Source organism: Pollachius pollachius (genome assembly GCF_949987615.1).
Source record: "Pollachius pollachius genome assembly, chromosome: 16".
NCBI lineage: Eukaryota > Metazoa > Chordata > Actinopteri > Gadiformes > Gadidae > Pollachius > Pollachius pollachius.
This window is the reverse complement of record NC_136949.1, coordinates 10,810,116-10,834,150: the sequence shown is the minus strand read 5'-3', so window position 1 is coordinate 10,834,150 and position 24,035 is coordinate 10,810,116. Positions and strand designations below refer to the sequence as shown.

Genomic DNA, 24,035 nt, shown 5'->3' with positions numbered 1-24,035 from the left:
CGAATAAGAACGCAAGACACAGCTAATTATTTAGATTTTAATACATTGCAAAGAGGTAATATGTAACTGCTAATCCAAACAAAAGTAGGGGAACTAAGATACACGTTGGATAAACAAATCTTTTAAAATGTGTGTTTCGTGCAAGTTATTGATTTATCATATATATATTTGTACACCATATTGCACAAGTTATAGTGAAATTACGCAACCCAATAACATTGACGTCATGATACTAGGCACACCTTTCGGTGACGTAGCACGGGAAAAAGGGTGCTGCTAGTTAGTCCGAGAACCGAGACAATCTATTCGGGGTACGCCATCACACGGAGAACATCGGCTCAGAAAACCTACATACCTGCTTCATTTAACGCACACCACAAATCGATATCCTTAGCAGGCGATTCAAGTGGCAAACAAACACAGGAGGAAGCATATTTAGTTGTTTACTAGCGTTAATTAAAACACGGTGACGTCGTCGCAAGCTCTGCTCGTATAGCGAGAAAGAAACTTACCGCCAGGAAAAGTTCGGATCCCGTGTATGTATTCGCAGTTTGAAAGCCATGTTGGACGAAACTTTGTGTCATAGCGACAGAAACGACATCGGTAACGTTGAAAACAACAAGCCAGTCTCGATGGTGTCGAAGAGCGAGGGGAACCTCAACAAAACCAGGCACGTATTGCTGAAGAAAGGGGGGAAAAGGCTTCGCTCGACGTCAACAACGACTGCGGCGGTGGTTTGTCTTCGACCTCCCCAGACCAGCCATCACCATATCCAGAAACACCAAGGAACTAACCCCGCTAGAGTCGCGGACCATAATAACAACAATGTCACCACGTCGTCGGGCCTCAGGTCCGCGGTGCAGCCGAAACACGGGCACCCGCACGGCGCGTCTACCGTGCTGACTCTCCACCCGCTTAAACCAGGACCCAAAAAAGAGGTAACAATAGGTTTTATTTTATTTATTTAATGCATATATTATACAAGCGCCGTTATCCTATGTATCGTCGTGGTTGAGTACTGTGTCAGTGTAGGAGATGTATCCCCCCGAATGGACATAGTGTAGCCTGCCCGAGGCGATGTAAAAATGACGCATTCGCATAATGGCTGACGAGTCGAAACTCTACGGTCGAGATCAACACGTCTAGCAGTTGTTATCGTTATCTGTTGCTCGAGGTCGATTACACGATGCCTTTCACCACATCCCAATCAGAATGTCGACGATGGTTTACGTCGAAAGAATTTAACTTGCCAAACGTGTTCTACCGCATAAACACAAGACAACAAAGGAAAAATGGTGATCCACGATGGAATGCTACTTGTGGATAATAATACATTACTTTATTTGAAATTGAATTGTCAAACTGTTGTATTGTTTACAATAGGCGAACATGTGGAGTAAGCTTATAATGGTTTTACAAAGATAATAAATATATAAAAACACGAGTCATAATTTATACTTATTTCCAATAGCTATGATCAAATAACGTTACACTAAAAAACATTCCATAAGCCATATTCTTGACTAAATAAAATAGCGCATATGTTTCATCTGTACAAAACAACAACAACATAATGTCTTTATTTGTGCTGTTTACACAGCTGCTTAAGTCAAAAGGGAGGAAGCCGGAGGGTACCGCCCCCCAACCAGGGAGCCAGGTCGGCCACGCCCACAGCCGACCACAAGACCACAGGAGCCGCACCAAGCAGAGCAGCGCCCCGGGCCTCTCTCAGCCCTCCCGGAGGAAAGACCCCAGCAAGCAGCAGCAGCTCTCTCCCCCACCCCTCCAGCCCCCACAGCACCTCAGACAAGCAGAGCGGAAAAAGAGGCCTCTGGGCTCGGCCGAAAACACCACGCTGGCAAAGCCGCCTCTGCCGCGACCGGTGCAACATGAAGAAGACCTCAAGGACGGCGAGAAGGTCTACGCCGGAGCCAAGTTCAGCGAGCCCCCCTCTCCGAGCGTCTTGCCCAAACCCCCAAGCCACTGGGTGGGTCCCCCCAGCGCACCACAGCAGGGCGACCAGAGTCGGGAGCAGATGAGCGTTCACTTGAAGTCGCTCCTTAAGGTGCAAGGGCAATCGTGACTGTGGTTTGTTTGAATGGTTGAACATGACGCAAACTGTAGTTAAACGATACGACAGTGGGTCAAAGGAACGGTATTTGAGAGGTCTGGGTGCACAGCCTAGAGTGAATCACGGCGGACGGCGTGGAGTTTGGTTTTGAAACACCTTCAGTTTTCCTCTGATATGCAACACATTGCCAGCATTGTTGAATGTGTCATGGAGACAGCGTATCTAGCAGTTTTTGCTATTATGCTCGATGTCTCCGATATTTAGTGAGTACGATTCCGGTGTCTGGTTTAATATTTTTTGAAAGACAGAGGTAACAGAATATAATCTGTTGTGGTCAAACAGGAAAGCCTACATATTGTTTTCCAGGAAGCGAGAGTGTTAAAATGTCGAGAGCAGGGTGGTTACTGAGGTCCGTGTGGGTATTTTTTTACAAAGCCACATGTGCACCTTCTCTTGTTCTGTCAGGTCCCATTGTGGGTTGACAATTTTAACTGAAGCGCTGTTAATGTACATTCTATATTGTAGAGATATACGTGTATATTTTCAACGTGCTTTTAAACTCCAGATTCTAGTTTTGTTACTGAATCCTGTTCATATGTTCCTAAAGGCACTTTCTTGCAGTTCCGCCAATGGGTCACGGCACCCACGTGGGGCACTGTGAATGTAACGCAATAGTCTTAGTATGTTTTTTTGCACTGAAAAAGACGCAGAAACACCGATATGGGTGGGGGAAGCAAACAACCGCGTGAAGCAGCTGTGGAGGGCAGGTTTGTACCTGTCTAACCACACACATTTTCTTTAATCGGCCAGTAAGAATCACATTGTGCAAAGATAATGTCCCAACTTGTGACTGGAAATGTGATGTGTTGCAGATAAGGTCATCTGGAATGGCTAAACATTAGCACTAAATGTCTATTTATTTTGTTTTTCTAGAGAGTGCAGGTCTTGTTGGGTACAAGTGTTGGGTATGGTTATTTGTTGCACTGTGGCTCCGTGGAACCCAGCTACGTTCGTATATCTGATAGAGCCTTAACGACAAATCTGTGTTGATGTTCCAGGAAACACAGATAATGTGAAAAGACTCCCAACATGTTTTATGTGTGAGAAGAATGGCTGTATTAATTAACATCCACAATAGAGTCTTTTGAGGGCTTTCTGCCTGTCCTATTTGGAATAAATAGCACAGGTAAAGTTAAAGACTGTTATTTGTGTTTGTTCAGTTATTGCCCTGCTCCCAACCACCACTTTGTTTTTTTCATGCAAAGCACTGAACATGTTTACTGAGATTATGTTTGAATTTCACCAGAGAACTATAGGATCGTGTACCATGTTTTTTTTTTTATTGTGATTATGAACAAATGCAGGCAGCTTTTGACTACAGTTTGTGTCTTTTCTGTGACGTCACACAAATCAAGAGAATTGTATTACTGTAGCAGTGTTTCAATGTTTTTTCCATCCGCTTCTGAAAAAGTTGAACAGATGTCCCCAACCAAAACATAAAATCATTTTTTGTCTTGTTTTATGAAACATTCATATCTAAATTGAATACTTAAATTAAAGATTGATTACCCATAATATGTTGTCTGTGTGTTTGTTTTTTTACAAGACAGTATGGTTTCCACAATAAGGGCATGGCACCCAGAACAGAAACCTATACAGTAACATTCCATTGTCCGCCCCCAGCACTGCATTCCCATTTACAAAAATCTTGTGTTTTGTTATTTAGTGTATCCTTATTAAGATTACCTTTTCTTTAACATGAATATGGTGAAATTTGCTCCATGCTCCTGTTAGGAAAGAGATGCAGGGAACAAATATATTAATCCTTTTTCTCACTACTGCATGTTGCATATGTGAAGTAACAGTTTACACCATCTTGAACGGTCAGAGCATTCCTTCCTAAATTATCTTTTAAACTAATGAATACGGAACAAAATTGGGCTTGCACTCGCTACGTACAATCCCAATGACCGCTGTCATTTTGAAAGCACATTGTGATTGTTGATTATTGGGTTTCTAGTAATGATTTTGTGATTATGGATAAAGTGTTTCGTTAAGCCTAGGTAACGGTGTGTGTATAGGGTTATTTAGGATCGTACTGTACTATCAATGCTCTTGAGTTCTCTCCATATGGCGGAGTGCAACCACACGACCACATAAATACCATGAAGCATTCCGATCTACATTTGATTTCAACCTTCCATGTTCAATCATATCTTACATTTTCAGGGAGTTTGTGAGTGTATTATCAAGGGAACTGTCTTATTTATCGAGCATCTTCAATAGCACTTTTAATTTGGAATATTTGTCACTTGAGTCCATCCTCGAACAGGAAGTAGTCATTTGAGCTTGTTGATCCACTTCCGTTAGCATGTTGTGGTTGTTAAATCCCTAGACTGGTTAAATCTGTAAACGGTTTCTCTGCACGTCACCGTGTGCTTTTAAAACATATTTTATTGTATCTCTTAGGACGGGAGATAAGTGAGAGGTGTGACATAACCAGGAAACAGAGGGAAGTGGGCTTTGGCCAGTATTTTATTATTATTTATCCACCGCAGCCGTGCAAGTAAACACAAACGGTGTAAGGTTAACGTTACCACAACGTTGCTAGGTAAGTTGAATGGCTACTTACAAACTTGTGGATGTCATGTGCGTTATACTGTACAGTATAACGTGGGTTGAGTAATGCAAACATGAAAATGGGATTAATTGTGCCTTATTCCGTACTTCTAATTTCGTTAGCATGCAAGATGTCTTTCATAACAACCTAGCTAGGAGGTGTATGCAACATCCCCCTGTAGCGGATGTCTTGTGTTGATTTATCTCATTACTTCTTTAATGACGAATGCTATTCATTTGTGTTTCTCATCTCTGCCAGATGTGACCGTAGTATCTGTTAACATGAGTAACAGCCACCCTTTGCGACCACTGGCCTCTGTGTCGGAGATAGACCACATCCACCTGTTGTCAGAGCAGCTCGGCGCGTTGGTTCCCGGCGAGGAGTACAGCGATGTAACCTTTCTTGTGGAAGAAAAGCGGTTTCCTGCACATCGGGTGATCCTGGCAGCCCGCTGTCACTACTTCAGGTAGCAGTATAGCATGTCTAAACATACGGTCCGATACCGCAGGAAAGTGGGTAATTGAAGATGCCTCAACAATAACAATGTGATTCAGAGGGCGGAAACCAGCTTCAATATCTTCCATGATGTTTTCCTTTAAAAAAAATTGCTCGTCCATTTTTTAATCTTGCAAAATTCAATAGCCCTCAGACCATTTTAGACCATGTCAAAGCAACTTGAATAATGAAGTGTATGGGTAGATGTATAATAGTAGCATGTAAACAAAGTAACTTCGTCCTTCATGGTGGGGCAGACATCCATAATGTTAGTGTACGGCAATGGAACAGAGTATTTGATGCCAAAGGGTGTCTACTTTTGGATTATAAAAGGTTAAAGAAAATACTAAAAAGGTCAGGTTCAAGAGACGTATGGTACCAAACTAAAATCTGTGATGTGAGCTGAACCGTGACTCACTTATGCCGGTACACCCCTAGGTGTCAGATTTTTTTCCCAACACGCAACTTTAAATATGGCCCGGGTCCTCTACTCTGGAGTGCAGTCTAAGGGTAAACACCGTAGTTCAGACGTGTTAACAATGTCAATCCCCGACGCAGGGCGCTGCTCTATGGGGGCATGAAGGAGTCCCTGCCGCAGGCGGAGGTGTGCCTGGAGGAGACGCGTGCGGAGGCCTTCTCCATGCTGCTCCACTACCTCTACACGGGCCGCGCCAGCCTCAGTTCTGCCCGGGAGGAGGTCCTGCTGGACTTCCTCGGCCTGGCGCACCGCTACGGCCTGCAGCCGCTGGAGGACTCCACCTCGGAGTTCCTGCGTACCGTTCTTCACACCAACAACGTGTGCCTGGTGTTTGACGTGGCCAGCCTGTACTCTCTGAGCGCACTCAGCACCGCCTGCTGCGCCTACATGGACCGCCACGGGCCCGACGTGCTGGGCTCTGACGGCTTCCTGACGCTCTCCAAGGTAATGGCCGGGTGTATTTGTGTGAATTTCAAATGTGTGTCAGCAGGGTTTGACCCATATGAGTCATCTGTTTAGGTGTTCCTTGACTGGGGAAGGCGGGGTGAGTAGATGGGTTATGAGTACAATATGGACCGAAGAAGTGATGTTGTGTGTGGCGCGTTGCTGCATGACTTCATGCAGCAACGCGCCACACAGACCTCACTTCTGTAGAACCAGCGATGTCTGATTTAAAGCACTTCTTCAGGGGTCAGGAGAAATGGATGATGTATTTATTGTTTCCCACAATAAATGGGGAAAACAAGTTTGAGACCCACTCATTGAGACCCACCCATTGAGACCCACGACGTGGATTCATTTAAACCAATAATTTTGTGTGTGTGTGTGTGTGTTTGCACGTCCGAAGGCCGCCCTGCTCACAGTCGTCAGGAGGGACTCATTTGCCGCCACCGAGAAGGAGATCTTCCTGGCGCTGAGCCGCTGGAGCCGTCACCACGGCGACGGCGAGGACTCGCAGGAGGTGATGTCGGCGGTGAGGCTGCCGCTGATGAGTCTGACGGAGATGCTGAACGTGGTGCGGCCCTCAGGCCTGCTCAGCCCCGACCAACTGCTGGACGCCATCAAGACCCGCTCTGAGAGCAGGGACATGGACCTCAACTACCGCGGCATGCTCGGTCAGTACCCCCCCCCTCCCCCCGCTACCCCCAAATAAAAGGGTTCCTATGTGGTCTGAAGTTCCATGAAAGAAGTCTGTCAAAGCCGACAGCTTGGGGAAAAAGCACCAAGATTGTGGCTTTGAATTTTTTTATTTTTGTACTGACTATTTACTATTTTTAAAATGGTCTTGGTCCAAAAGGTTTCATAGATAAGAGTGATGTTATAACTTTTTTTAGCCATTTTCAGCCATTTTGCTGCAAATTGTATGGCTCCCTAGTTCTGTGTGAATTACAACATATGCCGCAATAATACTTAAATACATACAGAATGGTGCTGGCATTCTGTATTCTTAGCTAGTACCAACTTGCTATCCACCATGCTAGTTTCACACAGATAACATCAACGCCTCCAGCTAGTGCACATTGTAGTGATAATATATTGTTCTGTGTTGGTTTGTATTGTATAATATAATATAACGTGTTGGTTTATGTGTTTCCAGTCCCGGAGGAAAACATCGCCACCATGAAGCACGGGGCCCAGGTGGTGAAGGGAGAGCTGAAGTCGGCGCTGCTGGACGGAGACACCCAGAACTATGACCTGGACCACGGCTTCTCCAGGCACCCCATCGAGGAGGATGGCCGGGCAGGCATCCAGGTGAAGCTGGGCCAGCCCTCCATCATCAACCACATCCGCCTGCTGCTCTGGGACCGCGACAGCCGGTGAGAGAGGGGGAAGGCACTGGACGTTACGTACTCAATGATATGTATCTTAAGTTCACTGGTTATTTCTTTTGATGTGAAATCAATCTGCTAAAAGGGCCGAAATTGGTGGGCGGAGGTTATTCTTGGTGAGGGGAGGATATACAAGTTAATCTTAAAAAAAGAAATTCTGTGAAAAGTGATACCCATCACACCCAAAGTGAAATATTTCAATCCTTTTTTTTTTTTCTTGATGATTATGGCTTACAACTCATGAAAACTTTAGTATCTCAGAAAATTTGAATATAACACAATACAACTAAGAAAAGTCCTGGAACATTAATACAGATTTGTTGGCTTTCTGAAACGTATGTTATTGTATATGCACTCAGTACTTGGATGGGCTCCTTTTGCATGAATTACTGCATCAATTCGCGTGGCGTGGAACTCAGCCTGTTGCACTGCATGAGGCGTTATGGAAGCCCAGGTTGCTTCGATAGCGGCCTTCAGCTCGTCTGCATTGTTGGGTCTTGGGTCTCTCATCTTCCTCTTGACAATAACCCATACCTTTTCTATGGAAATGCAGGCAGGTGCCATGTCCTGCTGTAACATTTAATCAGCATATCCATAAAGCTTGTCAGCAGAAGGAAGCAGGGCTCTAAAATGTCCTGTTAAGACGGCTGCGTTGACTTTGGGCTTTGGAATAAACACAGTGGGCCAACACAAGAAAATGACATTGCTTCCCAAATCATCACTGACAAAGTCAAAATTGACTCTGACTTGCCTTTGCCTTTGGACCACTGAGCGACAGACCAGTTATTTTTCTCCTTAGTCCATGTAAGACACTTCTGACATTGACTCTGGTTTAGGAGTTGTTGGTGACACGAGGAATGCAACAGTTGTAGCCCGTGTCCTGGATATGCCTGTGTGCGGTGGCTCTCGATGCACTGACTTCTGCCCCAGTCCACTCCTTGTGAAGCTCTGGCCTTTGCTTGACAATACTCTCAGGGCTGCAGCTATCCCTGTTACTTGTGCACCTTTTCCTACCACACGTTTTCCTTCCACCCAACATTCTATGAATATCCTTTTTGCTTCTTAAGCAATGACCTTTTGAGCCGTAGCCACCTTGTGGAGGCTAAGTCAATGACTGTCTTGTGCAAAACTGTCAAGTCAGCAGTCTTCCAAATGATTGTGAAGCCTACTGAACCAGACTGAGAGACCATTTTAAAGGCTCAAGAAACCTTTGCAGAGGCTTTGAGTTAATTAACTGATTAGAGTGCAGCACCTTGAGCCTACAATTTTGAACTTTTTCACAATATTCTAATTTTAGCATGGCAAATCTCTGTGTGTAAGAGAGGATTTGCATAGTATTGGGATAGTTATAATTTTCCTTGTCAGTCCTTGCACTACCTTAAGTCAAAATAACAAGTGCTTTCATGTGTCTTCAGGTCCTACTCCTACTACATCGAGGTGTCGATGGACGAGCTTGACTGGATCCGCGTGGTCGACCATTCCAAGTCGCTGTGTCGCTCCTGGCAGAACCTCTACTTCACCCCCAGGGTGTGCAGGTAAAGCAGCACTGTATATACACCTTGGTTCACCTGGGGTTGTATGACTATTATATAAAACCTTTCTTTCCATACATTGTGCAGTACCCTTTTGTTTTGGTGGGCCTGATGTAACATTGGTTTTATACACTTTATATTGCAGACCTCAGTTCAACTTTAGCTCTAAAGCTGTGCATGCTTGACTTAACAATGACCAACTATCCTACCCGCACATTTCAAGTGACTTGAATATAAAATGTATATTACTTTTCAGGGGCACAAAAGCCCATAAAAAGTCTCCAGTTAACTATGGTTGCTCAAGATGGAGACAAGCGATTAAATGTAGTGTCCTTTTGCATAACCTGAAACATTTATGTAAGATCTCCCAAGAAATTGAATATTCATTTTCTCTATTATAATGTGTGATGCCTTTATTACATGTGCTGTTTTTGTACAATTCTTAACAACATTGCCTGTGTTGCATACAGTACCCTGCAGGCAAACATTCCCCAACTCTCCGAACTTCATGCTAACTACCGTTCTTTGATCCTGAATGACCTAAAATACATATAATGAATGAATGATGACTAAACCTATAGGCTACAATTGCCTATAGTTTGAGACATCATTCATCCTACAACCTTTGTATGTCAAGACAACCCCTCACCTGGCTGAAGAAGCTAGTTGTCCATTTACAATACTAGCTCACTATTTTTTATTGTTCATTTAAATCAGGCCAGTGCAACTGGCAAAAATGTGCAAAGTGCTGTCCTTCCTCTTGAACACTGCATCCTCTTCTTCTCCCTCATGTGTGTAGGTACGTGCGCATCGTGGGAACGCACAACACAGTCAACAAGGTTTTCCACCTGGTGGCCTTCGAGTGCATGTTCACCAACCGCTCGTACACCTTGGACAAAGGCCTTGTGGGTAAGTTCCTGAAGACGCCTAAGATATGCCCCCCTCTTTCGACATCTTAAATGGGGGCAGGTTGACTAGGGGTTAGGGTGAAAAGCTTCTGGTTCTGGTTTTGAAACATAATGTCTGAAGTCTTAATGAGCAAAAAAAATCCCTGTAAGCCACTTTGGATAAAACTGTCCGCTAAATGACTTAATGGTGTGTATTTAAATGGGTGCATGGCGTGGACCCATGTTAACTAAAAACTCTTTGTCTTTAGCGGGAAGGACTTGGGAAATAGCAGTTCAAGACAATATAGGCCCTACAATTTACCACCAGGTGTGATGCTGATTAGCCATCACAAGCAATTTCAAAATCGACCCTATAGGAATATCCCACAGGGAGACATATAATGGATCATTTAGAAATGCATCCCAGTTAGTACGGTCCACTGGGTAGGCTGGTAGGTTTAAATCACTTGTAATGGATAATCAACTACAGACCTGGTGGTAAATTAGGGGTCCTTCTATAATATTGGGCATGTACTCTCATTCCAATGTCTATAGCCCAAGCGATTTTCCGTCCGACTAACAGAACCTGAAATCAGTTACACCGAATAGCCAATCAATATCTTTCCCTCCGCTCCCCAGTGCCCAATGAGAACGCAGCAACCATTGCCGCCTGTGCCAGTGTGGTGGAGGGCGTGAGCCGAAGCAGGAACGCCTTGCTCAACGGCGACACTCGTAACTACGACTGGGACTCGGGCTACACCTGCCACCAGCTGGGCTCAGGGGCCATCGTTATCCAGCTGGCCCAGCCCTACTCCATCAGCTCCTTACGGTTGGCCATTTGGTTTGATGTGTGTTTTAGAAAATAAAAGCCCTCTGAGACCTTGGTATAGCTGGGTGGTTTTACAGTCGAGCAAAGGAGGTTCTTTAGAAGATACAACAGTAATGTAGTCGGCTTTTATTTCTGAAAGTAGCCACGTCCCACGTGTTGGTAATGACTAACCGGGTGCCCCCCCCCCCATGCTGGGCAGGCTCCTGCTGTGGGACTGTGACGATCGCTCCTACAGCTACTTCATCGAGGTCTCCACCAATCAGCAACAGTGGACCAGAGTGGTGGACCGCACCAAGGTTGCCTGCCGGTAAGTGGCCTGTTTAGACTGCTTCTTCCTCTCTCCTACCTTCTATCATACCTCCTATCTCCTACCTGCTATCTTATCTACTCTCTACTAGGGATGGGCAAGGTTATCGAATATTTGATTATTCGAAATGACGTGGGTATTTGACTTTAGCTGTAGCAGATTTTTTATTTTTTTTGCCTAAAGTTAATGAAATATTATTCATTAGCTATTTTAATTACACATTGTTCATTAAACGTGTATACTAGTGCCTTTTAAAATATGTAAAGTAGAAAGAAAAAAAACACAATCGCAATACATTAGATACATTTTTGTGCCTTTGCGCATCACGTAGTTTAAACTTGCAGGCAGCGCGCCCACTAAAAGAAATGGCGACCAAAAGAAGCTAAGTGTGGAAATATTTGGACCAGATTGGTGAAAAAATGTGCAATGCAAACTCTTTGCAATGCAAAAATACTTGGCTATACCGCAACCTCCGTTCCAGTGGAGAGAGTCTTTTCCACGGCGGGCTTGATTGTAAATCGCCTCCGCATCCGCCTATCCCCCAAGCACGTAGTTTTGCTCATTTCTTTGAACAAGAATGAGTGATGCAGTAGGTGGGCTTATGTGTTATGTTAACTGGAAATGTTTTAGACATACTGTATTTCCATCTTACACATAATATATTTTTGTTGATGTCCTGTTATGTGCGCATCATGCGTAATGCGAGGCAGGCCCATGCGCTGCAAGTGGAGTTCTGTTGATATCCAAGCCCACCAGTACTTATACTTTTTGCTGTTGTGCTTCAGTTACTTGAATCTATTCAGTTGGTGCCTTAGATTTACTTGAATCTAATTTCAGTTTGTGCCTTAAGTATGCAATACTCTTCATTCATATTCTTGTCAAAAAGGAACTTGTTTTGATTCATACTGATTTCGAGTGTTTTTTTCCTTTTACTTATAGATGGAAAACTAATACATTTGTTGAGTGAAGGCCAGATCACGGAAGCCCTTCAGGCTACATTATGAGTGCGCTACACTTTTTCTCTTCTTTTTTCGTAGCTTGGTTTACCGGTTGCTCAATTTTTTTTTCATCTAATATTTGAATATTGATATGCCCATCCCTACTCTCTACTGCAAGCTATCCTGATTTACCCTCTTCTCCCTCCTCTCCTACCATGTCCCTCATCTCCTCTCCCTCTTAGCTCTTCTCATCCCCCTTCTCGTCTTGCCTTGTTATGTTTTGAAAATCTTTACACAAGTGTTTCAGGAGTATTTTTGTGTTCAAACTGTTAATACCTTTTACTTACTTCCTTATATCAAAACATTTGCCAATCCCCTAGATTCCCTTTCATAGGATGACATGGCAGCGTTATTCTATCCATATTTATTTTTTTCTCCCATGATTCTCCCATGACTTTGCAGGTCGTGGCAGACCCTGAAGTTTGAGAAGAACCCTGCGTCCTTTATTCGAATTGTGGGAACGCACAACACAGCCAATGAGGTTAGAGGGTTGCCTAGGACGATTATTTACCTCACTGGAACATTCGTAGTCTCTTAAGGCTTAGTTATGGATCCACGTCGACGCAAAGCAAGGGGGTTTACCGACCCATTACATCCTTGTGGACCCTCCTTGCATCCACCACAAGGGTCTGACGTGCGCCTCCCAAGAATTATAACCTTGCGTCGAGGCAATGCAGCAGCAAGGGCTGTGATATGTCTGCTCACTAAAACCCGACCCACAACCAAAACAGGTTTACAACTGCGTCGAAGCGTCTGCACGGTCATTGTGTTGCGTCGACGGGGAACCATAACTGAGCCTTTAGAATCACGTCTGACAGTGTCTTTGCCGCTTTGGTTAGCTTTCTTTTGTTACATTTCTTCCAATGTATAGCTACATATTCCATGTCACTTTTATGTTTTTGAAAAAGTATCAACCCATCCCTCCCCCCCGAACATTTTCAATCAGGGCCAATTTAGGTTGACAGGAAGTTTGTGAACAGAAGTGTCGTCTCTAATCATTTTAAATGAAAACATATTTTATAAAGACAATTTTGTAAGAAACAAATTCTGAACTCTCTTCAAATCTTTCCCTCTCTCATTCTGTGTTGTCTGTCTCTCCCTCTGTCTCCTTCCATCACTTTCTTTCCCCCGCCCACTCTATGTCTCACTCTCTCCCCCACTATCCCTGTCTCTCGGTGTCTCTCTCCCGTTCCGCTGCAGGTCTTCCACTGCGTCCACTTTGAGTGTCCGGCCCAGTTGGACTCGGAGGTCAACGAGGGGACCCCCGGCCCGCAGTCTCCAGAGGGGGGCGGCACCCCCTACCTCCAAGCGCGACCCCCACGACCTTCACGCACACACAGTCTGGTCCCCACCCAGCCCTCTTCGTCCTCCTCCTCCAACTCCTCCCAACCTAACCACTAAGAGATACACCTCTCTCCTCTTCCTGCCAACCACTAAGAGATCTCTTACTTCTTATTGTCTCCTACTCCATCTCTCCATTGCCCTCATATCTTGATATATACTCCACTCGGTACTTTGCCCTAACCCAAACCCAGTGCGAGTCGGTTTTTACCCATAATTCCTTGTTTGTGCTGGCTAAAACTCCAGATACAGAACTGTATACATCTATAGCATTTCACCAGTATCACACTTTCATATTTCTGAAACTGGGCGAAGGTCGACACTTCTTTTTCGTCGGTTAGCGTAGAGATTTGTTTCGTCCGTGGGTTAGGGGCTGTAGGCGGAAAGGTTTATCTAGGGATTGATACGGTTATACCACTAAAAGATAAAAAAAACAACCCCAGGGTAAAAATTATTTTCGGATTTTACATTTCCTAAATCTATGTCCACTTTGAACATATTTTTGCTACTTAAAAAAGTGACCAGTCGTTACACTTCTATCTTGAGAATATCATCCCTGAAGACAATTACTGTTTTTAGCCAACGGCCCCCTCCCCCCATATATAGCCGGTGACTCCTAACCTGTAAGACCTACATGCCAGCTATTACTTACAACAGAAGAGGTGTCACTTGTTTTAAAATGGCCGCTGTGTCTGTTCGTAACGACAGAAACATGATTGCCAAAGTTTTGCGGCGTATGTCACCATAGTTCATATCACGCAAACGGCACTTAAATATGCTAATTTATGCATTTGGTCAAATCGATCAAGCTGCTCTGGTAACACGGTATACTTTTAATTGTTCGGCTCCGAAATCTAAACTCAAATGTAAATCTTTTATACTGAAAGTATTTTTACTAGGCACTTGGAATATCTTAGCACAAACCATTTCGGGGAGAGGGGGTGGCAAAAAAATGAATCTGAGTTTGGAAACTTGGACCAAATAGTTCGCACTGGGCCTTGGGGATCAGAGAAATGTATTTAAGTAGTAAGACAAACGGCTGTAGAAGGCACTTTAACTGACAACAATACTGACAAGCAGCTGCTGTGTGAAGTACAATGCTGGCTTGCTATCCAATGGTAAACCTCTATTGTTTTGGTTCTATTTTTTTGTTTGATCGAATGAAGCATGCTGCTCTAAATATGTTGTATGTTAATTAAGTTCGCCATCTGTTTATAACTATTATTGTTCTTATTTTTGTTTAAAAACAGTTGAAGCTCTTTGAGCTGTTAGTGCTTTGGTTTGCAAAACTTTTTTGACCTGGTTCCGTTTTAGTTAACACCCCTCGCCTTCACTCTTGCAGTGCACGTCATGGAGTTGTTAAACCTATTTATTTAACCTCCTGGGTTACTTTTATGTTGGCATTAAAAGCCCCACATGGACGTCTTTTGGGGCTCTGAACCCCCTTTTCCAGTATCCACGATAGTATTTCCTTTGGTTGATAACCAGAGCTGAGGGAAGACTTCATGGTCGACATTGCTGTAGAAAAATAATTTTGATTTGAATAATTTTGAGTTTGATTTTATTCATCCAAGGTCACTGTATATGTATACAAATATAAAATATATAACAACAATAATATTGGGAAAAAAATAAGTTAAGTATATAGGCCTATTTATTATTTTATTTTCCTTCATATTATTGATAGTATTATATGTTACAGATACATAGGAATGCTGCTTAAGTCACATCCGCATTTGAACTGTGAGGGCTTTTGGCTCAATGTTATTATTCATGATTAATTCCTAAATATTATTATTATTATGACGAAGACAGTATCTCGGTTACCAGAATGAGATGATTCCACTCAACCGAAAGGGTGGGCCTAAATGACTGGCCATGCAGTCAGAAAGCTGTTCGAGAGCTGTGCAGGTCAGAGGTTACACACCAGGTTGAGTGTGAAGGCCTGTTGGGCATTGCTGGGAACATGAAAATGCCCTGAACGCCGTTTGAACCCTCTGTTAAATCTAGGAAATCCATAGCAAGGCTGCAGACAGTTATGGTAATTAAACAACACAACTGTTAACAGAGAACAGAATTAAGAACAAGTTTTAAACTGTCTACTCATCTCATTCAAATTGTATGATTTTCTGGCTGTTAATTATCTAAAATATGTACTGGTCCGGAAGCTCTGGTCATCGTTCTTTCACTGCCTCTTAGGAATGCATTGCCTTTCAAAAAAGTTCTAAATAAGTATGATCAAGTGTTTGTGCTTCATGTTTGCTTTTCCTATGCCACTGCTCTATTTTTCTTCAATGACTGCAGTTTGTTTATGACCTAAAGTGGAGTAAGGTGTTGATTCGGTTTGATTAGACATGAACGTTATGATGCAATGATATATCATGGATCTTTCTTTAAATTAACTACTGCTTATATTTGTTTTGATTGTTTTGGTTTTCTTTATAAAAAAAATATTAAAGTGTTGGACCAAACTATTTGATTGGTCACTGTATATTCCTTCACAGCTGTTTGACCACCAAGGCCTAGGGTTCACACTAAAGTACATTTGTTGACACATTTTTTATGAAGGCGAAGGGTGGATTTACGTTTGTAAATCCGCAGGAGTCAAAAATAAAATGTTCTAGTAGTACTATTCCTTAATTCGATCCCATTACACTGTTAAGTTAGAATTTAAAAAAAGAAATCGGATTTGCTATACATATTCAATAAATGACAATATTGATGCAATTCTTTCAAATCAAAGAATATTGACATTGCTCGTTAATGTACGCGTTTCCGGCATACTTTGCGAGCAGCTACAGGCGACGTGTGAATAGGGTGGTCCCAAACGGGGAAGTAAATTGTCTTTTTGTAGGCAGTGCGTTGGACCGTTTATTGAATTAGCTTTTACAACGTCGATCGGTCGCCGTATTATCAGTTTTTTAATTTTAAGCCGTTTCGTGGTCGGACAACGCGTCAAGATTGTAAAATTGATAGTCGCCAAAACGTCCAGACCCCCCTATCCGTGGGTTAGTGTTCACGTCGAGGTCCAGCTGATCGCTTTGAGTCCCGTGAGGACGCTGGATGATCAATTACTACAAACTGATTCGTTTTTAGGACAAACCCAAGTTGCTGGTCTTGGTACTAAGGCGCAACTATTTCCTTTTTTTCTTGTTTTCTTTCCAGTTGTGAAGTGAGACCCTGAGGATATTTTTGGGCTTAACTTGACTGTTAAATACCCACTGAACGACAAGGCCCCGGACTCATCCCCGAGCCGACTCGCGTATCAATATCGTTTTTTTGAAGTCATGGGAGATACAAGTGAACGCAGCAAACCTCCTGGTTTACCACCCCGCTGCCCGTGTGGATTCTGGGGGTAAGATTGAGCTGTTGTACTGGTCAAATCAACAAGATGGTTAAAGGGAAATATTACCAACGGTAATAGTACAGACCCATTGTTGTTGTTCTGTTGTGCAGGCCGGGTGGGGGTTGGGAAGTTAATACCTTTTCTAGCTGGAAAAGCTACCTACTTTCTATACGTTTTCCCCTTCAAACTGATCGTCGTGTGTCAATGTAAACGTTGTCGATGGCCAATGTAAATGTTTATTTGTAACTCGTTTTGAAATTCAGGAGGTGACGTATCGGAGACAATGATTTATGGCCAGCAGGTTCCTTTTAAACGTGCCCAGGATTTATATCTGCTCAAACTACAAAGCGAATGGGTTCCCATTTGGTGTTTTTGGTCAAGTCGACCAACTTAAAACATCGTGTAGTTCGTCTTTTCATTTACATTTTTCTATTTTCATGCTTTGATTCAAACGTCTTCTTTCTTTCGTGGAGAGCTGGATGTGTTTTGCATACCGGATGTGATTCGTTGATGGCTCTGGCGAGGCTCCTCTTGCGAAATTCCTTAAGAAAAGATTAAGTAATGACAATTGACTTGTCGTATACTATTGCCCTGCACTGCACCACACACGTCTATCTCTGATCTCATTTTTTTTATAGATTATTTCTTAGTGCGTGTGTGTGTGTGTGTGTGTGTGTGTGTGTGTGTGTGTGTGTGTGTGTGTGTGTGAGAGAGAGAGTTCACTAAATCCTGACCTCCCCCCACTACCCCACCTGTCTATGTCAGATGACAGAAACGGTAACGTTACTATGTTTATGGCTTTGTGAGGCTGTACATTTGGCAAGAAGCGAATGTAGGAAGCAGTTGGCCAGGTGTTATTTCGAGACAGACTACTTAAATCCACCGTTTGGTTGGCATTGTAGCATTTAGGATCTGTATTGTACGAAACCTTTCTTTCCAACTGATTGCTTTTTCATCTGGCTTTCCCAATCTCCAACGGTTGAACCCCAGGAGATAAGGAACGCTAAAATAAAAGGCAACCCGTCGCTAGGTCGCTTATGAAAACAAGAACATAGTCTTACTTCTCAACACAATGATGGTGTAGCCGTACGTTCAACCATGTTAACCCACCTATTTTTCTAACGTGTGTGTATATAGCTACCTACTTCCATTATCACACTAAACATTAAATATAAACAATGGCAACCATTTTGTCAACTTAGGCAACGGAGAGCTAATAGGCCTGCATGGTTGCCCGATAGAAACCAGACATTTTTGTCAGCCCCTGCTCCCATCTGAAGATGCAATCGTATTGTGATTGACGCAGGCCAGGTAAGCCCCCGTTTCTGGGTGTTGTGTACAAGGATTGATTGGATCATAGAGATACACTGGCATAATGTGGTTTGTTCAATCAGCAGGCGAAGACTATTTTAAATTATTATCATAACTAACTCCCATAATCTAGATGAGTTCACCTTATCTGTTTTGGAATGTTGGGTTTGGACAAGGGAACAATGACACTTGGATGACATTATCAATGGTATTTATTTTTACTGGGGTATTATCTTTCAAATAAGGAGTTTAGCCTTTGTGCTGTTGATACTGCCAAGCACACACAATGTTTGGCTGCTTAGCCACGCAGCAGAATTCGATCGAATCCGAGGAAGATGATACACATACAGCCATATGTTATACATATAACTTCTACAGGCGTGTGCATGGTCTATATGTGTAGCCTGTCCCTCTGTAGTGGAAATCCCTCTCTTAAGGGGAGGGTGTTCTCGAGGGACAGCCAGTAGAAGACGTGTACCGCCATATTGAACAGGGCTTCAAAGAGTGGGCTGACTGACAGGTGTGGGGCTACACAATGATCAAAGCTGGATCCTTCTGGTTTGACCTGCACCCTGACTAACCAATAGATCACCTCTATTGACCAAAGGTGCCAACAGTAGCATTGTTAGCGGCATGCTCTATTACTACATGTTAAGCTACACAGGGATTGGACTGGTACCCCATAACTGGTACTGGATGATGTGATGTTGGAGAATCAATTGAAATCCATGTTCATTCCCAGTAAGTATTGCATTGTGACACCATTTTTACAATGTGTGTGTATGCAGGCTTAGGCCTAATACTTATGGTAACTATCTACGCTATGCTGATACTGCATTATAAGCCAGCCTTCTATCCTTGGGAGGGGGCCGACATTATCTTTCCAAAGAGCGATACCGTCTCTCACACACACACACCCCATGATTATGACTACTCAGCTGTCCTCTGCAACAAGCTTGTTGTTAGAAAAATGTCTTTATATGCAGGCTGTATCTACTGCATTTGTAGCATAGCTGCTATAGACTCAATGGTATGAATAAAAAAAAAAATGCTTCCCAGCTATTGACACGGTTCCCACCGGACCCTGCCTAATGTATGGCATTGTTATTCAAGTGGAGGACCCTGGAAACCATAGGGGACATAAGAGACGTGTCGTATTAGTCAGCTCTACCCTGGAACATGGGAGCACAGGTCCTATTCTATGCTTGCCTTTAGACGTTATACGTTAACAAAAGACCATCTTTTCTGAATACACATTTCTGGTCGTTCTGGCATTTTGTTAAAGAAGGCTGTAGCTTTGTGTCTTTGTAGGCTGTGTTTCTTTTGGGGGGGATAGTAGGGATGCAATGATTAAGTAAACGACTTGTGGACAGCTTTTTTTGTTTCCTTGTTCAACGTGTTTGAACACAAACATTATGTATTGTCAACAGATTAAAATGGTATTTTTTTTTTTTAAGTTGTCCTTTTTTTTTAAGTTGGATTCCTTAAATTTTAGGATCCTTCGAGAAATCGTGGTTCTCCTTTTTTTAATAATACATTTTGAATCGTTATTTATTCTGGGTAGGGGTATAATATGTTCAAGGGCTGTAGGCTGAAATAATATTGTTAAGGAGACAACGTTATAGCTCTCCTCCTTACACGGTAAAAAAACGAATGGAGACTTTTGATAACAAAGAGTGACATATGAGTTTGCTCATGTACCTTCGGAATATCAACAGCAAATAGTTACCTTGAACACGGGAAGACATAAGTACAGCTCAAACAAACCTCAACGCGGGACCTCAGAAAGAATCAACATGTGTTTTAATAACAGAATGGACATTTGACCAGAACATTTGTTTTCTACGTGTTAAAAGCTAGACTTCAGTTTAATTGGATAAGTTGGATAGTTTAAGTGGAGTAGCTACCAAAACGTTTTGTATCTAAAATACAAAACGTATTTTAGATTACCATTACATTTGTCTCTTTAACTAAGAGTGACTAACCATGGGGCATTGGATATGACATTATATGATAATCAGTTTGGATGGATGCTTTGGTATTGGTTTAGATCTATCCCAGTTCAACCCTTTTGTCTCCAAAATGGGCGTAATCGTTTTTGGAGCACCTTTCTCCACAAAGGGATGGGAGTACAACCATTTTTTCCATCATCTCAGGCTAGGGTGCGTAATGAATAAAAGTGCTTAACTGTGGTTCTCTGGGTGACGTAATCCTTTTTAAAAGATACAATTTTGTTATACAGGATGGCACACTTTTTTTTGTTTTCATGAACGTAGACTTGTGTCCTGCCGTAGGACTTTGACCCTAACTGCACTCCAGGATCCAACAGAATCTGATTGATCCTGTATTGATCAGTGTTTGAGTCCGGCGAAAAATAAATCATAACTGAAAAACACCCTCAACCTTTTGTAAGTCCATCTCCCCTCTAATTGATTTTTGTCTATTTTCTCCTAAGGTCGAGTAAAACCATGAACATGTGCTCCAAATGTTTTGCTGGTAAGTTTTTCTCATTTAAACATACATTTTTAAAACTCATGAAAGTATCCAGAGATGGACATGTGATTGAAAGTACTAACTTACTCTATTCAAATAGGTTTGCAAGTACAACTAACTAATTTGATTAGGAGTGAGGAGTTGAATGTCACAGTTGTAATAAAAGCATTACCATTTCCTTTTGTCAGAAATTTGACCGTTTATCATGTTAGTTATGCTACTCAAAGCTTGTTAATGTAAAAATGGTTCAGCGTAAAGAATTGGCAACTACCATTTGTTTTCAGGAGGTTGTGGTGGCCATGACAACCAGGGAACATGGCTGCCACACATTGGCTATTGAACAAGACAGGCCTGGTTGTCAATTTTTGCCAGAGTTGTCCCTGCTGTGTGTCCCATAATCAGTTTAGCTGTGTGCATGTCAACAGTGCCTAGTAAAGCTGTCAGATTCAAACAGATCCTCTGACCAGTAGTGTTCAATCATTTGCAGAGCACTACCTCTTTGCTTCACCATAGAAAAATAATAGTATGACTTCTGTACATAGATATCGCTGATCCGGTTTTACCCCCAAACTTTAAGGACCGTTTTTTTTTATTATCATATAAAATTAATACAGGCATTTGAACCGTGAACTCTACTGCTGCTGGGCAGGTATGTGCCTCAATAAAGCTCAAACTACTCTGCTCTTCTTCCCTTCCCTTTCCTTCCTGACAGATATTCAGAAAAAGCAGCCAGAGGAGGACTGCACTCCTCAGCCCATCCAAAGCTCGGGGAGTAGCCAATCGCCTGTCTTTAGTAGCGAGACGAGCAGTAGCAGTAGCCAATCCCTGTTGTCGAGCCTGCCCTCTAGCTCCGAGCAACTGTCAACCGAAGAATCCTCGTCCACATGCCCTGCCGCCAGGGAAGGTAATATTGTCCACTGTTTGTTTTGTCTTTTCTGTTATTTCTTCAAAGCTAAACCCCTTTTTAACCCCTTTGAAAGCTAACCTTTCCCTTCGCAGTTTAATTCTGTACATTCATGGTGTAATGAATGACTTGGTGCTCAAGGGGGTGCTACTTACACACACAGAATGAAATCCAAATGAAAAAGAGCCACATTGAACAGCCGTCTAATTTTGTGTGTGATCCAAAGAAACATAAAACAATAAATAGAAATTAACAACATAATCTATTTTTATTCTTTGGAAACTCACGCCGATACCCTTCACTAACAGGACCATCCAGCACAGAAACGGCACAGGGCACCCTCTGCACACCCACAAAACGTCCTCGGGAATCAGGTGAGCCCTGCCTCCCCCCGCCCCTGCGTGTCCCCCTACTGATCCTCAGACCTGGCTCTCCTTATAACCCTCGTTTGCCTCCCGTCTACTCCGCAGCGTCGGGCAGCGAGAGCGAGGCCACCCCGGAGAAGCGGCCCCGGACCGAGGGGAAGGAGGACGCCGGGGAGGATCCCCGCGGGGGCCCCAAGCAGAAGAACCGCCGGCGCTGCTACAGCTGTCAAACCAAACTAGAGCTGGTGCAGCAGGAACTGGGCTCCTGTCGCTGTGGTCAGTAGCAAACATCTCAACCATGGGGAACATCACTTAAAAACCCTACCCTTACATACTAGCCAGCCCGTATCCCAACCATGCTAAATAGCCCTTATCTCAACTGTGCTAACCAGCAGCAATCCCGATTATGATAACTAGCACCATCTGCTAAACAACTAAACAATACTGATGAACGCGATCCTGCTGACTAGCAACCTTCCCACAGCCATGATGCTAGTGGAGCTAAGCCGTCTGCCACTACATGGAGCTAGGAAAGCTAGCTTGTTTGTCTCTCAAGGAAGCTACTGTAGCTAACGTTTTGTTACGTCTTCTGTCCGCCTAGGCTACGTCTTCTGCATGCTGCACCGCCTGCCCGAGCAGCACAACTGCCTGTTTGACCACCTGGGGCGCGGCCGCGAGGAGGCGGTCCTCAAGATGGTGAAGCTCGACCGCAAGGTGGGCCGCTCGTGCCAACGCATCGGGGAGGAGTGCTCCTGATTGGCCACGCCGGTGACCCAGCCATCCAATCGGAGTGTACGGCGCTTAGTAGAAGGAGGAGGAGGAAGAGGAGGAGGACTAATGGGAGAAAGTGGGAGGGGAGGGAGGGGGGAGGGGAAGGAGAGAGGGGAGGGAGGGAGGGGGGGAGGGGGGGGGGGGGGGGGATCATGCTTGATCAACAGTTTGACCCGAAATTTTTGGACCTGAGCTCGTTCATAGTTCTGTTGATGTCCCCGATTTCCTGCATAGGAAGACTCTGGACTAAGACCCTCGGGGGGAGGGGGAGGGGGAGGCCAACTCGGGACGACCGTCGCCCGCTGTTGTTGTTGTTGTTGTTGTGGAGCCACGTTCAGTATCGCATGTCGGCAAACACAGCCTTAACCCCCCCCCCCCCCCCCAACACCCACCGCCGTCCCAACCCGTCCCCCAGCACAGCCCCTTTCGGACGGAGAGGGTGAGGGAGGGGTCGGGGGGGGGTTTGGTCTTGCAGGATGTTTTGCACGGCCCTGCTGGTTTCATCTGACCGGAGCTCCACCCAGCTCCACCACCACCACCACCACCACCACCCCGTTGACTCTAGTCCCTCAGGGCGCTATACTACTACTACTACTACCACCACGCCCTGTCCCATGGCCACACCTCAGGTTGTCATTAAAAAGCCCTTTTCTACAGTTCTCACAAGCTAACGCTAATAGTGCGTTGTTGACTCACGGGGGCTAGCGACGCAGCAGTGAGCGCGCGTCGGTTGGTCGAGGCTGCCATTGGGTTGAAGACTTCTGTTGTTATAATTACTACACCCCCTGTTTTTGTTTCTTCCATGAGGACGTGAAATTGGGTCTTTCATTTTAAAATCTTTTCCGCAAACGCGTGGACACTAACACAGCCCGGTGGATAGGACGCAAGCCTCACTGTAGCGGGTCTCGTACTCTCCATGTTCCAAGCTCAACTCTTAAGATGTTCTTCAAACTGGAGGGAAATACCACTCAATGCAAAGTCAGGGCCAAGGCTCTACACTTATTTAGATGGTATGTGCGGTTTTTCAGATATGCTGTCATTGTAGTTAATCGCGGAAATTTCTGCTTCATACTACATTTGGGCTACTGCCGTTGTTTAGGTTAAAGGGAAATGTAATGATCGTACCATGTTATGTCACAATTACATGCCGAATATTTGAAGGTCCTGTCAAACATCATTTGTGTTTTGTCTCCAATCGGTTACCGTGAGGACAAACATCAACTACTACTCCCACAGAATAGTCCTCCTTGAATTGAGTGGTATTTTCCCCCACTTTTTATTTTATTTTGAAATTCTTTGATATTTAACTGCTTAAACTTTGTGCTGGGCATACTGGTCACTTTTCCGACTTCAAGTTTCTTAAATGGGATTTTCCAGCAAGACTCACTTTGAATTTCTGCCTCACAAGATGATGTACCCTATTAAAACGGGTATTTAGCTTAATGAAAAAATACTTTT

General features: G+C 43.8%; 3 protein-coding genes across 3 annotated transcripts; all 3 read left to right on the top strand.

The window, feature by feature from the left end:
* The first annotated feature begins 299 nt into the window (after positions 1–299).
* On the top strand, positions 300–3,640 carry LOC307087782 (uncharacterized protein). Its single transcript, XM_079753427.1, has 2 exons — positions 300–938; positions 1,601–3,640. The coding sequence occupies exons 1-2, from the start codon at positions 561–563 to the stop codon at positions 2,081–2,083; spliced, it is 861 nt and encodes a 286-aa protein (XP_079609553.1). The 5' UTR covers positions 300–560; the 3' UTR covers positions 2,084–3,640.
* An 812-nt stretch (positions 3,641–4,452) lies between these two features.
* Positions 4,453–15,790, top strand: btbd9 (BTB (POZ) domain containing 9). The gene is made up of 11 exons (XM_079754118.1): positions 4,453–4,682; positions 4,950–5,157; positions 5,745–6,108; positions 6,512–6,779; positions 7,262–7,481; positions 8,909–9,028; positions 9,825–9,934; positions 10,552–10,741; positions 10,941–11,048; positions 12,449–12,527; positions 13,247–15,790. The coding sequence occupies exons 2-11, from the start codon at positions 4,973–4,975 to the stop codon at positions 13,445–13,447; spliced, it is 1,845 nt and encodes a 614-aa protein (XP_079610244.1). The 5' UTR covers positions 4,453–4,682; positions 4,950–4,972; the 3' UTR covers positions 13,448–15,790.
* Positions 15,791–16,205: 415 nt separating this feature from the next.
* LOC307087742 (AN1-type zinc finger protein 3-like) lies at positions 16,206–22,644 on the top strand. Its single transcript, XM_079753382.1, has 6 exons — positions 16,206–16,742; positions 20,500–20,540; positions 21,250–21,441; positions 21,750–21,815; positions 21,912–22,082; positions 22,408–22,644. The coding sequence occupies exons 1-6, from the start codon at positions 16,675–16,677 to the stop codon at positions 22,560–22,562; spliced, it is 693 nt and encodes a 230-aa protein (XP_079609508.1). The 5' UTR covers positions 16,206–16,674; the 3' UTR covers positions 22,563–22,644.
* The last annotated feature ends 1,391 nt before the right edge of the window (positions 22,645–24,035 follow it).